The sequence below is a fragment of the Cebus imitator genome, unplaced genomic scaffold, assembly GCF_001604975.1.
Source record: "Cebus imitator isolate Cc_AM_T3 unplaced genomic scaffold, Cebus_imitator-1.0 Scaffold315, whole genome shotgun sequence".
In the NCBI taxonomy this organism is placed as follows: Eukaryota; Metazoa; Chordata; class Mammalia; order Primates; family Cebidae; genus Cebus; species Cebus imitator.
Window position 1 is genome coordinate 370,803 of NW_016107630.1, and position 17,623 is coordinate 388,425.

Below are 17,623 nucleotides of genomic sequence, written 5' to 3' on the forward strand. Positions count from 1 at the left end.
TTTAGGAGATAAACAGAGAGAGAGAAGGGGAGGGAGGAATGGAGAGAGAGACTTTACAAACAAAAGGCCTGATGCAATCTTTAATAACCTCCCAGCCAGAAAAGGAGACAACATTTAGCAAGCACCTATGTAGATGTTTCAGTGTGCCATTTGCTAAGAATAAGTGCTTTTATTAAATCATTCCAATAATACTGCAAAGAAGCATTATTACAGTGATAATTTAAAAAAGAAAAATTTACAGTTTTCAGTGCCGGTTGAAGATTTTGAGATAAACTGTTTGGGACCTATTTGGTTTCAGAAAAAAACAAACCCCTGTAATGCACATGAGTGCATTACCCACGTTCCAAATTAAATGTTTCCCTGCAGCTTATGATTTCCTGAATTTTCCAATATTCCTGTGAGGTAGAAATTAGGCAAGCAGCATTCTTGCTACTATACTGAAAACCATAGAGAAGAAAAGACAGGGACATATAAGTTGACTTTCCTAAAATCCCCTAAACAGTAGTGAGATTACTGGAAATTGAATTTAGGCCTCCTGACTTGCCATTGCCCGTATCTCTGAGCACTAAAGGTATTTTCATAAATTAAGTACAAAGAGGCTGGGTTAATGGGACTAGGGAGAAAAATTCCAAAGTTATTCCCTTATGTATTTGAATCTCAGTATGTTTTAAATGCAGTTGTTTGTTGATTTAATTGATTTTGTTTCTGCTAATACTCTCCATACCACCTTTGAAATTAAAAAAGGATATTATATCCATTCGGTTCACAGCTAACTGACTTTTTGCCATTTTTTTTCATTGTAAACAGACTGCTGTAATCTATGTTAATTCATATGCTGTGTTGAAGTGATTTTTATAAAATATTATCTGGACAATGTGGTGTGATATGAGAGCAAGTATTGGTTTATATTTTGCAGTCACAATATGGAGCTTCAGTTTCTGCCAAGCCTGAACTGCCCCTCTTTTACACTCCTATTGATCTGGTGGACATTAGTGTAGAAATGGCCGGATTGAAGTTTATAAATCCTTTTGGTCTTGCTAGTGCAACTCCGGCTACCAGCACATCAATGATTCGAAGAGCTTTTGAAGCTGGATGGGGTTTTGCCCTAACCAAAACTTTCTCTCTTGATAAGGTAAGAAAATATTATTGAAGTCATTTAAAAATGTCTATCATGTATTTTAATTAAGGTATAAATATTATAATGGCTTTTTTTTTACTGAGAAATACTACTTATTAAAATATTTGACAAGACCTATCATTACATATTAGTCCTTAGTTTCTTTCCTTTCTGTGTCATGGAGGGAGAGGGAGACATACATTTCTCATTTGCTATTATCTGGGCAACATCAAACATAAATATTACAAAGTGACTTTTTCATTTAATAATCACAAACTCATGAAAAATTCTTATTTTTGTATTATTAATTGTTTCACTGTTTTTGGATGCCTCAGCTCAAAGATAGGGACACGATTGGTTTGGTTTGCACAAAATTCTGGGATTCAATTTATGTCGAAAAGAATCTCAATGTAATTTATCGGTACTGGTAATAAGATAGATTCTTCATAAATTTTGAATACAGAAACCTTTCTCAAAAACAAATACCCTGAATTACATTTAACATTATGACTTTGTAATCACACCAGAAGTGGATACCTTATACTTAGTAGGAAATAAATTACATATTAAAGTTGAGATGGAGTCTTTAAAGTACACAAAGCATATAAATGCATGTTTTCAAAGCAGGATGCTTTATACAACAGAGGGTTGCATCCTTATATGGTTTTGAATTAGAAAAGGGCAACAGACTTTAACATTTTTAGATCATGTATTGATAAATTACAAATGCTAAACCTCTCAATGTATTTAATACTAACTGGTAGTTAGTAATAATTAATGTATGTGAATGTGTGAATTTAGTGACTAAGAAAAGAGTATCATTATTTGAATCAGCTTTATCCTTAGGCAAAGAAAATAATAGAGAACAAACATGCCCCATTAAACACATTCTCTCTTTCTTTTTCCTCTTACTGGGATCAATAGCTGGCATTATTCTGGCTAAAACATTAAGGCTGTCTTATTCTGACAGCTTTACAAGATGCTATGTGTAAGTGTGGTCAGGAAAATCTAGAGAATTCTCAAAAGTTAGAAGAAAAACAGTGAGGTATCTAAATATAAAAAATCTTTATATTTTATAAATAGATACCTAAAGAGAAGTTATTTTTTTCAAATCAATCGACTGAATATTTAGAAATACTTTTATTAAACAAAGTGTAAAAATTAACAGAATGTACTAGATTCAGCTTTAGAATATCATGAATCAATTGTTTATAACCTTCTAGAATATTGATAGTATATTTGTCTTTGTTTCAATTGATTCTTTAAGAATTACTGAGAAGCTATAATCAAATGTTTAATCTGTTGGAGAAAACTGAGTCTCAGATAACATTTACTGACTATATTGTTATGCTATTAAATATATATATATATATATGTAAACAGAAATAGGTGGCTAATTGGGCACAAGTGAAGAATTATAGCTAAAAAAGCTGTGTGCTGCTTTGAATTTGATGTTTTCTTTGCTTGCAATAATTGAATTCTGATTAATCAGAGACATCAGTCTTTACACTGTTGGTGACATGCATTGATTTGTGATGCTGTGTATTTCAGCAACCTAGGAGCACTTGCCTTTATTAGGATCACCAGCAGAAATAAATGTGGAAGCTAACTTCTTTCTAAACCTCCAATTTGAATTTAATCTATCAATTTAGAAGTCTGTGATGCTGGTTCAAAAGGGGAGTTATGAACAAATGGAAATTAAATTTGGCACATGAAACATAACCATGTGGAGCTTTTTGGAAACCCTATTTTACTTTGATGATGGGTACAACAAAATATTGTGCAGACTATTTTAAACATATTTGTGCAAATTGCAATGACAAAAATAATGAAGCCACCTTGGGCTTATGTAATGCCATTTTTACAAAAGATTATTTTCCATACATGATTTTGCAGAATAGTTCATTTGCCTCATAGAGTTTTACTTGTTTTGTTTCCTTATCTGATTCCTAATTAGTGATTAAATTTGTGAATATATAATTAATTACATCTTATGTGCTTCTTTCTATGCTTTCTTATTGATGAAATGTTGGTAGTATACAACTCAGTAGTATGAACTTTTTTCTCCACAGCCTTTTTCTAAAGATGTCTACTAAAATATTACATGTACTATACATTTGTGTAACATTATAGTATACCAATTTAGATTAGCATTATTATAATTTATTATGCCAATTGAAGAGTCTATTTAAAATGTTTTAAAATTCAAAATCTTGACATTTGAAATTTGAATGCTCTTAATATGACAAAGGTTATTCTATGGGGTTTTGTTATCATATGAAATATTAATATTTCACAATACAGTTTTGATGAAGTACAATTTGCCAAGCTTGCATATGATAAAGAAATTAAATGCTTATCAAGGGAGTTCAGTAAAAATTAAAGCCCTGACTGAACATCTGCTAGAAATTTTATTATCCTGTCCCACTGACAGTGTGGCTCTCTCGTTGTTTTTCTGGATTGACAGCTGAATATTGCACTGATTTCTGAAGGAAATATGTTTAGGTGAACTTTGTTTCTCTTTTTTTATTTTTTATTTTTTGGGAGTTCGGAACACGCTTTTGATTTTCATCCTATATATATTGTTTTATACTCTTGACATTTGTAGATGCCAGATTGAGGTCTAATACGCTGTAGCACTGATAGACCATTGACTTACAGTGAAATGCCAGTTGATATCTCAGTAAACAGAAATATTATTATTCTTTACTGTGCAGTCTATATAAAAGCTGTATGTGCTTTCTTTACAAAGGCAAATGATCAGATTTTTAATGTCAAATATAAAAAGATCTGTTTGCTTGTGTGTTAAATAACATAAAAAATGGCTTTTATTAACTATATTCTTCCTCCTCAAATCAGTCTTTTCAAGAATGTTTCAAAATAATAGAATTTCTTTTCTTGAGATTCTATTTATGTTTTATAAAGATAGTAAAGTCATATTTATAATACGGTTATAAAATTATTTTTCTATATCAATGTATATTGGCTCCAAATTTAAATTTTAAAAGGTGGGAGAGAAATTGATCAGTCAAGCTTGATTAAAGCTAAATTATCAGGACAAAACAGAGAAGTGCTACGTTTAACAGGGAATATTAGAAATGGTTTGGACTTCACATAAAATAACCCCTTGACCTGTGTTCACATTATATTGATAGTAAGTAGATAAAAACATTTTGTTTTCATTAATCTTGTCCATAAATTTTTTTCTCTTGGAGAGCTACACATTATATACTGCAAATCTATAACATAAAACTGCAAGTAGCATATCTTTATTACTGCACAGATAAATAAACTAAGAAGTATTTATTTCTATCCTAAATCAAATTTAAACCCAAGCAACAGTTCACTTCATTTATAAGCTCTCTATATATATAGATTAACTTGTGATTGACTTTTAGTATCAAAATATCTCAAATGAACAGATTTTGTTTTAATAAGTATCAAATTAGGTAAATAAGTATACATATAATAGATCTCTCTTATAAAATGCTAAGAAGTAAAAACTGAAAATATTTAAGGCTCTTTTTTTGTCATCAAACTATTTATTGTAGCTGTTTCTGCAAAATACAACCTTATACCAAATAGCACAAAGCTTAGTGTATAGGAGAGGTCTGATGTTTCATAAATATTCTTTGGACAAATAAATAAATAGATTTTTTGGCAAGAGCATATTGAGTTTCTTTTCTTTCTTTTTTTTTTTTTTTTTTTTTTTTTTGTGCCAGCATATGAAGAGACAGTTAACACATAAAACAATTGATGTTTTGAGTATTGATCTCAATCAAAGGAGAAAAGGCCAATTAAAAATTTTTTATATCCTATGTTGCTTTCTATAGTGCATCTATGTGTGTCTAAAAATGAAAATGTCTGTGAAATTTCTAAATGCATAGATTGTGTTTTAAGACTTAGGCTGTTGAAGAAGCTTTTAAAATGCAGAGAATTTTTGAGAAAACAGAATAAGTACCACACAATATTATAATGAGACATAAAGTAGTCGTGAGAGAAGAAATGTAACCCGTTCTTGAATGCTTCTAGTGACAAGGAATATATTCCATCTTTAAGGCAATACAACCTGTTATGACTGTAGGAAGATCTATTTTAGAAATATGTTCCTTTTATTGACCCCACATCAGCCTTCTCATATGTTCCATCTATGTTTTATATATAGTTCTGCCCTCTGATACATCATGGAATAAATAAGAGTAACATTAATATAAATGAATTTTTTATTTAAAATAACATGTTGTTGTTTCCCCAAGTAGGTAAATACCTTAGAGAAAGTCTACCAAAGATGGAGAAGCAGTATAGTGTGGGGAAAAGTACTTTGGCCTAGTAGGCTCTGGTTCTTAATCCAAAGCTTCTTCTAAATCACTGTCTTGGACATGTGTAATATTGTAGATTGTTGTTATGGTTATGGTTGTTATTATTATTTACATTATTAGCTACTATATATTTAGTGCTTATAATGTATAGACTAAATGTTTTTATAAATTATTGTATTTAATCCTCAAAATATGCTTATAAGATAGATAATTTTTTTTTCAGATGAAATAATAGTCTGAGAAAGTTAAATAAATTTTCTAGGACTTAAGACAACAATTATCTATTTGTATGAAGAACTGCTCATATGTGCTCACATATGAGCACATATGAGCAGTTCTTTTACTTCACAAGATGTCTGCTGGCCTCAATCATGCATTTACAGTTTGTTGTTAGGATCCCAGGAGATCAAGGTGTCCTCACTAATGTGTCTGGAGCCTTATGTGGGATTGCTATAATTGCGGAGATGGCTCAGCCCTTCTCTCTCTCTTCATCATCTCTCTTACCTCACCATGTCTTATCAAGGTGGCTGATTTAGATTTGATAAAGCTACTTTACAAGGCTGGCATTGTTCCAAGAGGACAAGAGTGGAAGCTGAAAGATCTCTTGACGCAAAGACTCCAAAGTATACCCAGTGTTATTTCCACCATATTTTCTTCAAAGCATGTTACAAAGTCAATGTATGTTCATGAAGCAGGTAAATACCATCCACTTATTGATGAGAAGAACTATAAACTCACATAAGAAAGGGACATGCATACAGTAGGGAAGGATAATTGCAGCCATCTTTGCAGTCTTAACTTACCCTCTGGTTAGAGTGATTCACACCCATCCCAAATGTAAAATGTATACAATCTTTTCCAAGACACCCAAAATAACATCTAATCATGGCATTAGGCTTAAGGTTCATTATCTGTGATCTGCATCAAGTCCAAATGCCTATGAGGTTATCTGCATTTAGTTTCTCTTTATTGAAGACTCTGTGATATAGAAAGACATGTTTTCTATCTTCTATACACCCAACACAAAATGATATATATAGTCAAGAGAACCACAGTAGATAAAATCTCCTTTAGAAATAGGAGAAATGGAAGGCACATAGCAATCACTTGCTCACAGAAATTTTGAAATTCAGTTTGGCACATGTTTTCAGGGCCTCTTGCTCCAGGGATGGAGAATCAGGGTCCATTTTTGCTCCTTGGTAGGGGTGCCCTAGTCCGTTGTTCCTGTCTACTATTGGCTCTGCCCTCTGGGCTACTGATTTTCTCCTCTGTGTTTTTATTATTGTTGTTGTTTTGTAAATGGACAATGATGGCTCCCGATGACAGCTGAGTAGCTTTTTCAGCCTGTTCCTGCCCAAATAAAGTTATAGCACCTTATTCCTCTCTTTATTTTGAATTGTTTTTTTAAATCCTAACTCACGGTGGTATCATCATGAAACTCTCTTATTTTTGAATCTGTTAAGGGCTAATTTGATGCCCAAAGTCACATCCATAATTTTTAAGCAGATTTCTTTTGTTTCTGGATATGCCTTGCTGTTATGATACAACATCTTTAGGAGTATTAGAAGCCCTGAGAGAATCTACTAGGACCTTCCTTAGGTCTTTCTAGAGTCTTAACCATCTTTCTTACTGCAACACTCTTGAGGTGATCTTTAAGGTACTTTATTTAGAGAATCTTTTTTCCATCTAGGAGAGACCAAATATAAAGAATAGCTTATTTTCTAACCCAGTGGTCCTAGATCCCTTGGATTTCGTCTAACTTTTGCATAGCAAATTCAAATATAGCCTTCCTTGGCTCTTTTCTCTCTTACAGTACCTTATACTTGGGTGGAAACACTCAATGGAACATGTTCAGTGTTCTGTCTAGAGAGATACTATGTTCACTTTCTGTTTTCCAAATCACCACTGTTGACATTCTTGCCAATTGTTCTATCACCACATAATACCCACTTTTCCAACCCTCCAATCACAATTTTCATATCACATTTTAAGCCTCTACTAACAGTTGGTTCACCATTCTTCCAGCCTTTCTAAGAGCTTACTCTTGGTTTTTGAAGGCTTCACCTGCCTCATAATACCAAAGCAAAGGCCACATGTTTTATATTTTGTTATACCAGCAAATGTAACCTATTTCAGCGTCATGTATCTATTGCTGCATATCAGACCACCTTACCAAAAACAGCAACATGTTTTCTGCTCTTGTTCCTGTAGTTTGGCAATATGGCAAAGGCTCAGCTGGGTTGACTTGCCTTTGCTCCACATGGTATTAGTTGCTCTTACTCATGGATTTGCAGTCAGTTGACAGACTGGTGGCTGGCTGGTGGCTGGTCCTGGATGATTTCATTCACATGTCTGGGTCCTTAGCTGACATGACTAGGCCCGTATCTCCATATGGTTTCATCTTCAAAGAGACTACACTGGACTTGTTCACAAGTTGTCATTGCTACAAAAAAGACAGGAGGAGAAGTTGCAAAAGACAGGAGGAGAAGTTGCAAATCCTCTTGACACCAAGGCTCAGAAGTTGCACAATATAATTTTCAATGTGTTACATTTATTAGGGTAAATCACAAGACCAGATCAGGTTGTGACAGCATGGAAATGGCCCCTCTCATCAAAACACTGAAATCTACCACATCAGAATTTGAACCAAGGTCTATCCAATACAAATCTCTGCAATTTCCTCTATATCATGCTTTTACATGATGTATCTCCTCTGGACCACATTACTTTGTCTAAACTGAAGGCAGCTTGGCTGCATTCATGTTCCTCAGAGACTTGGAGTTCAGCCTGAGCATTTATACTGAGGACTTTATACCCACTGCTTCAAACAGAGTGACACCTATGCTTGTCTTTCGATTGAGAAATACAAATTGCACAGAAATTTTATATTTCTATGTACTATTTCAGAGAGAACACAAGAGAGCATTTTGATTAAAAAGTTTCTGTGAATCTGCTGTCATCAGATGCCATTTTTTTGCCAGCCACACTGGCCCCCTTTCTAGTTCTCCAACATGGCAGCTTCCTCCCTGTCTTAGGGCCATTTCGCTTGGTGTTTGATCTGCCTGGAATGCTTTTCTCTCAGATATTTATATGACTGGCTCTTTCTTCTTAATCAGTTCTGAGATCAAAAGTTACCTCCTCAGAGAAGCTCATGTTAACCATTCAAAACCCAGGCTCTCCATGCCACCTTACCCTGGTTGTTTTTTTCTTCATTGCACTGGTCACCTTATGAAATTGCCATGTTCTTGGTCATTGATTTGTTTGCTTATTTATGTTTTAGCCACTTGAAGTAAGCTCTGTTAAGTAGAGAGATATTGTCTTTCTTGCTCACTACAGCATGCCCAGTGCCAAGAACAATGTCTGGCAGATAGAAAGGATGCAATACATACTTGTTAGATAAATGAATAATTATAGTATTCTAATTTGAACCACGATTCCACATGACAGCTCTTCAGTTACTTGGAGACAGCTCTCATGTCCTATCCATAAGCCTTTTCTTTTTCCTTTCTAAATAGTTCTGTTTTTCTTTTCATAATAAGGTTTGCAGACTTTTTACCATGTAGGTTGTCTGTTCTCCCATGTGGATTCCAAGAAACTTGTTTCAATTCACATTATCTTAATTGAGAGGAAGTTGCGCCTGCATTTGCACAAATTGCACAAATTGCTAGCACCTATCAACGAGACGAGAATTGAGGAATAACACTGTCAGGACTGTAAATGCTAAAGATAATATTTAAAGTTGAAACTTTCACAAACATGTCATGTAATAATATTTTAGAGCCTGGGTAATTCTCTGTGAATTACAATACAGAACATCACAATTTATTTTTGTAACTCATTTTGGAAAGTCTTACTAGAAAAAAAGATCTGGATTTTTTAAAAAGATCAGATAAAACTGATTAACTTAATTACTATTAAGAGTTTTTATATTACCTCATCATGAAAGTCTATGAAACAATAAATTGACAATAGTCCAGTGCATTGTTTTTGCTGGTATATTTCTAGCTTCTAATTTTGTATATAATTATTTTCTATTTATTCCATAATATTGTTTTCCTGATATATACTTATATATTAACTAAGGAGTTATAATTATTCAAACAAATTCAATGTAAACTTTTTATCTGAAGGACTTCTAATATGCTAAAAACTGAAGTGACTTCTGTGTACTAATATTTTGTCATCTGGTTAGGTTCTTACTTATGACTTAGATTTATTTAAGTAAAATTCATAAAACTGGCTCATCCTCAAATTATAAAGAATTAGTTTATTAAATGGCTACAGTTTACATATAGCAGACCTATGGGAGATTTCATCCAAGTGTTCACTTCAAGTCTATTTACCAAGGTCTTCTATGATGTAATCCTCATTTCTTCATCAACAAAAGAATGTGTGTGTGCTTGCACACTCACTTGTGTGTACAGATTCAATATTGAAGCTAAATCTTGCAAGTTAGAATCTATAGATACACCATTGTCTCTCCTTAAAGTTTTAAATCAATCTATTTGCAGTCATACCATGTTTGCCAGGCTTAGTCATTAAATAGAAAATGTAGATTAAGCTGTTTCCAAACACAATTTAATGCATATATTTATTAAGTAAAAATCTTTTAATTGTAGCCAAAGTAATATTTTTAACCATGAAGCAGACTAATCAATTTTCCAATATAATTACATCTTCACCACTTTCCCATTTCAGGCTGTGATTTCACACCTGTTAATTAGTTAATCATTTTGGTAGAAAGGACAAGGTGAAACTCAAATAGACTTTTTAATAATATAAATTGACGTGTACAATTTTGATCTGAGTTAGCTGGTATATGAATCTAACTTGTAATGGAAAGTACCTCTTATTCAGTTTCCTTTTTTTAAAAAAGCAACTGGTGTCAAGGTTAATGGAAAATTCTCATAATTATGGCTAATGGAAATTTCCTTAAAGTACAGTCCTGCTGTTTGAGAAACTGATTTTATCCTTATTCTGTCTCACATAATTCTTTCGTGAATTCTAAATTTAACCAGTTAAAAATCTCCATATTCTGGGTATGTTTAGATGATACAATCTTTGGTTGAAATTAGTTAGAGTGAATTCCATAATATCCTCCTTGCCTTTGTATTTTCTTTATTGGTTTTTAATAAGATTCTAGTCATTACTATGTAATGATATTCTTTATACTCATTTTAAATACTTTATACTATGATTACCTTACTGTCAAATTTTTATTAAAGGCATACATACATTGGCTATTTTGTTACAAGACTGACTCAGTTTTAGTAAAATTATAGTTCTCTGTATGCTTCTTTTTCTTAAAAGACTAGCAATGTACTTAATGTTCAAGTACCACTATTTCTGAAATGAGATGTTGTAAGAAATAAAGCGTCACCAACTCAAGGAAGTTACCGGGATGTAAGGGAGGTATTCGCTAAAACTGCCCTATCACACACCAATTACCTTTTCTTACCCCATTGCCTTTTCTGCTTCTTTCACTTCAGCTAAGCTGATTGCCCTTTTCATCCTGCACCTCTTTATTCATTCGCGTGTTTTTCTACAGTATCTCATGTTCTTTGAACAGTTTCTCACTTCTCTCTTGCCAAATTTACCCTCTATTTATGTGAAAAAAATATCTAAAAATGTCATTAAATAAAGTGCCATTTCTAGGTGTCTGAGCAAGACTTGACGTATTTTGAGAGCTCTTACTAATGTCCTTTTATATATACTATTTTTCCTGTGTGTATGTGTGTGTGGGTATGTGAGTGTGTGTGTGTGTATATGTGTGTATGTATGGTCTTTACTTTAGAAAATTTAAACTGTAGTTCAGAAAGTATGTACACCAAAAAATATAAGATGACTTAAGGCAACAGGAATTTTTAGATTAAAATGATACTTAATACACAATATTTTTCTTATTTAAGAAAAATAACTTCACATTTGAACTGTCTTTATTCTAGGGAGAAGGGATAGCACATGGATACTCATGGTCATCAGAGGGCCAACCATATTTAAAATGCAGGATAATGTCTCATGAAATGGTGTTAGTAGCTGTAGAGACAGTGAGAAAGACCTGTGGGGTTAGGAATTTAAATATGATTGTATAAACAACAGGGAACCTGTTGTTAAGAGGTTTAAGCAAATAAATTACATATTTCAATTTGGAAGACACTGCTAATCATAAAACAGCTGCCATTCATCATTTCAACAATAACTTTCACTTCTCATATAAACTCTCTTTTCTGACAAAACTGGTTTAATCACCAGGTTTATGTTTGCATCATCCATATCTTAATTTCACCATTCTTTATCCATAAGAAGACAGTTATTGCTATTGAAATATTTAAAGGCCAGTGACCACCCAAGTCCTCTGGAGCTATGTTAACCAGTTGTTACCTTCTCTCCATTGTCTGAGCTCTTACAGAAGTTTATTCAATGGATGTAAAAGGAAATGGATTCTTTCTAAGCTCCACCCACCCCCCACCCCCCCTTTCCTGAATAGAAGCCTTTGGAAATCAGATCTTGTTTCCACCAGGCCCTGCAAATGTAATCAGCAGATACCTACTGACTGACTACCTCCCTCCTCTTATATACCAGACAGTTTTATTTTGGAATGTAATATATTGTTCAGCAATATCATGAATTTTAAATTGATAAATATTACTACCTCTTGAAGAGTATTTTCACTTTCATGGATAAATATAGTTTTGTACAACTATAATATTCCTCTTTAAGAGGGAGACATACTTTTGTTTAGGCTGACTTTTATCTAATGGGTACCTTCAAGCATTCTTCAAAATTACTTCCCATCACTTGAGAACTCTTCCCTATGGTGCTTTTGAATCTTTGGTCATAGCTTACTCTCTAGGAAACTCCTAGGAAGCTATTGAGTTACTTAGCTTTTCTCTGCTTCAACACGTTTACCTTTCCAAGGGACAATATTGAACTTAAGGTGACTTCACATTCCTTATTTATATATGGGTCCCTTAACTGGTCCACAGGAAAATCTTACATTTCCTTTCCCCTGACAAATTCTAGGAATACAGGCTACTTTCTGTACAGTTGCCTCTCTTTTAGCTCATCTTTTAGCAACAGATAACTCAGAGCTTACCTTTTGTATACATCAATCAGAGTAGGACACTGTATACGGTGCACTCTCCAAAAGAAAAAAAAACTGCAGGGAACAGAAATAAAGTGCTCTGGGGGGGGTCCCTTTTAAACTCTCTTGGGATTTGGGATGACAGTGGGCCTTATATAATCTCAGAAGCAGCTCTAAAGGAACACTTCATAATCTCCAACACCCCTAATTTTTTGTTAACGTTTTGTTTCCATATTGGAGTGAAGGGTATAACAGTTTCCTAAGCATATTTTTGTCATCTACTTAAATATTTCTGTAAGGGGAAAAATTATTTTTGTGATTTATCTCAGTGTCCCTTAAGGTCTCAGCCAAAATTTATATTTTAATATTCTGTTGCATTAGCAATATCTATATTGAATTTTAATTATTGACATTAAGTATATGAAAATGCATTATTTAAAAACACTTAAATTTCATTCAACTATTCTTATACAGATATTTCTTCCTGGATTTTTTGGGTAACATGTAATTTCTTAATATAGCAGCAGGTTTTAGTCCATACCTTCCAAGAAACAGTTGCCAAGGTGGAATTAAACCAAACATGCATGGATTTGATTAGGTGAAATAATTGTGGGAGACAATATGGAGGGGGTTGAGGAGGACTGGGAGGGCCATAAGACAGCAATAGAAGTCAAGCCATAAATTGAGGAGAGAAGAAAGAAGGGTTGAGTAGGAGCATCATAGAGTGTCTTGCAGACCAAGAAAGCTTCAGCAAAGCCATCTGGAGTCTTCATGTCTCTCAGGAAGGGGCCTGCTTAGTATCTCTGCCCTGCTCAGTCACTGGCTAAGCCACGGGAAGCATGGCTGCGACGGAAATGCAAGGGTGGATTCATTTGCAGAGCAGCAACTGGGGTCCTTGCTCAGTTATGCTCCCGGTAGTTGGAGTTATGTGAGAGTACCACAGGATATTTGGATATTTTACAGTACTCAGCATAAGGTAGGCAGCCACTTAGTATATGGTTTTAAATTGGGGCAATAAACATTGGCATGATATTTGGACATCTTCTGTTGATCAATATAAAGAGAAATACTATTGTATAGACAACAGAGATCCACAGGTAAATAAAATGGATACAACAATTCTCTTATTAAGTATTATAATATGAAAAGAGAAAAACAAGCCTGTGTGCAGAAGGCTAGAGAGGCACAATATACTTTTAAGTTTTAAATATTGTTTTTCACAGTGAATAATACTAGTTATTATTGAAATGTTACAGTTGTCTCCCTTTGTTTTGAGAAAAGTGTTGAAGGTCACCTCTTTTGTAAGTAATGTGACTTTTAATAAATTAGTTAACTTATCTAAACTTCTACATGTTCAATTACAAAATAAGATCATAATACTAGCTCTGCCTTTCTACAGTATTCTGGTGATGTTTAGATTGAATTTTTTAATAAAAGATTTTAAAATGATTTGTAACATGTAAAACACCCTGTCAATAAAAATTATAATTGTTGTTACCATTATCTGTATGCCAGACTAAAACATTAAGAGTTATATGATCAGTTATTAAAGGGTAGAAAGTCACTTCCTGTCTCCGCTGGTACCAGCCACATCACAGCCCCCATCATTTCTCATGGAATACTATACCAGCCTCCTAAAAAAATCTTGCTGCTTCCACTCGTATAATTCCAGCCTCCGTACCACAGCCAGAGTGGTCTCTGACATCTTAGATTGTGGCTCTTTGCTTAAAACATTTCAATGGGTTCTCTTAGCTCTTAAAATAAAATCCCGAATCTTTGTACAAATCAAAGATCCTGCCTGTCTCTGGGTCCTCATCTCATTCTGCTCATTGCTGCTAGTGGCAAAGTTTAGATAATGCAGAGATAATTCTGTTGTCACAGTGGTCTTGTATTTATGGAAGTTTATAGGTGTTAGAAAATGTATATGGCAGTTAACCAATTAAACTATGAAGGAGTGGTCACAGAGTCTTCCTTCCTGTTCCTTTTGGTTAACAGAAGATCTTATGACTGTTAAATCATTCAATAAAATCCATCTTTTTCTTTAATATTTCAGAAAAGAAAAGTGATAAAACATCATTCTTTGTTACAGTTGTTGGGATCTCATTAATTACAAGTCATGAGATCTCGAGATAATGAAAAGTATTTTATACAGGTCAGGAATTGCTTTACAAAGAGCAGTGGGTATTCATACACATGGCTTCAGAGGAATACATTTGTAAACATGCTTTTTCATGTAAAATTAATATGTTAATTTAAATGTTAATATCATGTAATGCACGTAAAGTGTTGATGTAAATGTTAAAATGCTGAGTTGCGATTTCTTTGTACTTGACTCAAAGAAAACTAAAAAATGCTTCTCTACCCCAGAGTACTTTTTATTAGTGTTTGTTGGATGTGTGTCTACAACTGCTATTAACATGAATAAGATTTCTTTTTTTGAGACAGGGTCTCGTACTGTCATCCAGACCGGAGTGTAAACTCACTGAGTTCAAGTGATCCTCCTGTCTCAGCCCTCGGGTAGCTAGGACTGCAGGCATGCACCACCATGCCTGGCTAATGTGTTTTTGTTTTGTTTTGTTTTTAGAGATAGGGTGTTGTTATGTTGCCCAGACTGATCTCAAACTTTGGGCTCAAGTGACCCAGCGTTGGCCTCCCAAAGTTATGGGATTATAGGTGTGAGTCACTACACCAAGCCATATTAATGGGTTTAGTTGAGGAGATCTCTGATACACTGAAAATTTACTCAGGTTAGTATGGCATAGCCAATCATTGAGTATAATTCATAGTAAATATAAACTGTTTTACGTTAAACATGAAATAGAACGTATTAAGAAGTTGGCTATATAAATATTTTGGAGCAGATATTAAGGTATTTTTAATGTTGGACTTCTTTTATTAAATAAAAGACAAGTTTATAAACAGTTCAATAATTGGACAGGCTCCATATTGATTTTTTCCTTTGTTATATAATATTACCCACTTCTCTGTCCAGAGCTGTGTCTTACAGGGTTTGAGAGTGCTAGAAACATGGTCGCTGTTGTGTATTGGAATGTTGGAATGTGCAAAGACTGAAAGGCTGTCACAGCAGTCAATAAGATCTGAGAGGTGTTGACTAATTGCCTGCTAATTACACAGTAAATTGTCTAATTAAGCTGATGGTTAATTAGGGTACGCTTGCACAGCAGTCTTGTGGAATTTGTGTCTGATGTCTGGGAAGCAGCTTGTATAATTGGCAAACTGGTAAGGACTGGCAGAGAACATGACTGGAAAACTCCCTGCCAGTGGATGACAGAATACGGATTTAGTGGAAACAAAAGGGTTGTCATTTTTATACTGAAGGTTTTGTTTCAGTTCTGCAGCTATTCTGCAGTGAGCAATTGAGAAATGCATCTGAAGCCTAAATTACATGAGTAAAAGAAGGCTCAAAATGTGCATCAAAATGTAAAATATGCTGCTTGCTTGGCATGTATCACCTCTGATACACTATCTCACATTATATTAATCTATACATTGTGTGATTCTACAGTTCCTCCTTTTAACATATATATCTGGCAAAAAATAAAAAAAAAAAAACAGGATAATCCCATGTATCTAAAACAATGCCTCCTTTATGAAAATATAAGATAACAAAATGGCTTAGAAGACTTGAAATAAGAGCTTTGAGTTCATTATTTAATTATTTATGTATCACTGCGAATCATAAAAATATTAGATATGATATGAATATAAGTTTGGATAATATTTTAACTAAATAGAAATTGTATTTGTAATCAGAGCATTTTGGTTTTACTGTTTATGCAGCTTTATCATGCAACTGGATTTTGCTTGTAGTTTAAGACATGAAAACAAAATATTTCAATACATAATTAAATGTATTTGATATTTTTGTGCATATGAATACCGTTTGATGAATTACCTGCAAAATTTGAGTGGCTTTAAAAATAAAAGGTCTAGCTGTTTGTTTTGTTCTTTTTGTTGTTCTTTATAGCTGAGGAAGTTTACCTTTTCATTTCAGTAAGTCATCCATGGCTGAATACACACATAAAAATTCACCCTGCAAATGAATTAAACAAATTCATTGGAGAATATAGGTCCTTTACAGATGATGTTAGGTACATACACATTGCCTCTTCATAAGAGACTTGAATGTAAATGATTGCCTCTGTTACCATTTGCCACCCAGTTTCTATCATATTTTGAGGATTTTGAAATAAGATTTTGAATAGAACATTAGGTTGCAGTTGTGAAAAGGACCACAAGTGCACAATGACCCTTGGATTGATTTATACTTTTGTGTTAATAATACATGAAAAACTTTTCAGCATTTCCAAACTAGATTACTAAATAAAAATTCTATTTGTAATGAGATAAGAAGGACTAAATTAATTTATAGTATCAAATTTTTTGTGGCTTTCTTATTAAATAACATGTATGTCTGTATGTGATTTGATAGATATGGATGTGTTTTTGTTCCCACTGTTTTCTAAGGACAATTTGAGGTTGTGTGTATACTATATGTTTTTAGATAGAGAGACAAACACATTATACAATCTCTAAAATGTGTTTGCCTTAGCATGAATCTTGGAGATTTATGCTTAGTAAATGAAAATATTTACTGTTTTAACACAAAAGGTATTTTTCAATATTTGAAAATACTAGTCTCAGACATAAAAATGAATGTGAAATAAAAATATTTATTTTAAGTATGCAGAAAAATTATATTCATTCCATTTGAAGTCTTAGGTTACAAAGTCTTAGAAGACTTTATAGAGTATTCAAGATAGCAGAAAAATGAATTTACCAAATTTACCAAAGTAATCCAAGGCTAAATATTGCAATTGATTATTTAAAGATGTATCTCCTGAGGGAGAAAAATCAGATAGAGGTCAGTGTTGTGACTCCAACCCATCTATGTTTTGACCCACTCAACTTTTCATCTTAGTCCTCATGAAAATAATTTTATAAGTTGTTTATTATAAGTAATAAAGGTTTACATAAAAGAAATATTGCGTGGATCTATCACTGAATTTAAGGTCTTAGATAACTTTTTTTTTTTTTTTTTTTTTTTTTTTTTTTTTTTTTTTTTTTTTTTTTTTTTTTTTT

At 33.2% G+C, this 17,623-nt stretch overlaps 1 protein-coding gene across 2 annotated transcripts in view; it reads left to right on the plus strand.

Moving 5' to 3' along the window:
* The window catches only part of DPYD (dihydropyrimidine dehydrogenase), a 758,429-nt gene that overhangs the window by 342,253 nt on the left and 398,553 nt on the right, over positions 1-17,623 (plus strand). For both annotated transcript variants that reach the window (XM_017503801.2, XM_017503800.2), the window contains exon 11: positions 917-1,132. In XM_017503801.2, the coding sequence (XP_017359290.1) occupies positions 917-1,132 (216 nt within the window). The remainder of the gene's footprint in view (positions 1-916; positions 1,133-17,623) is intronic.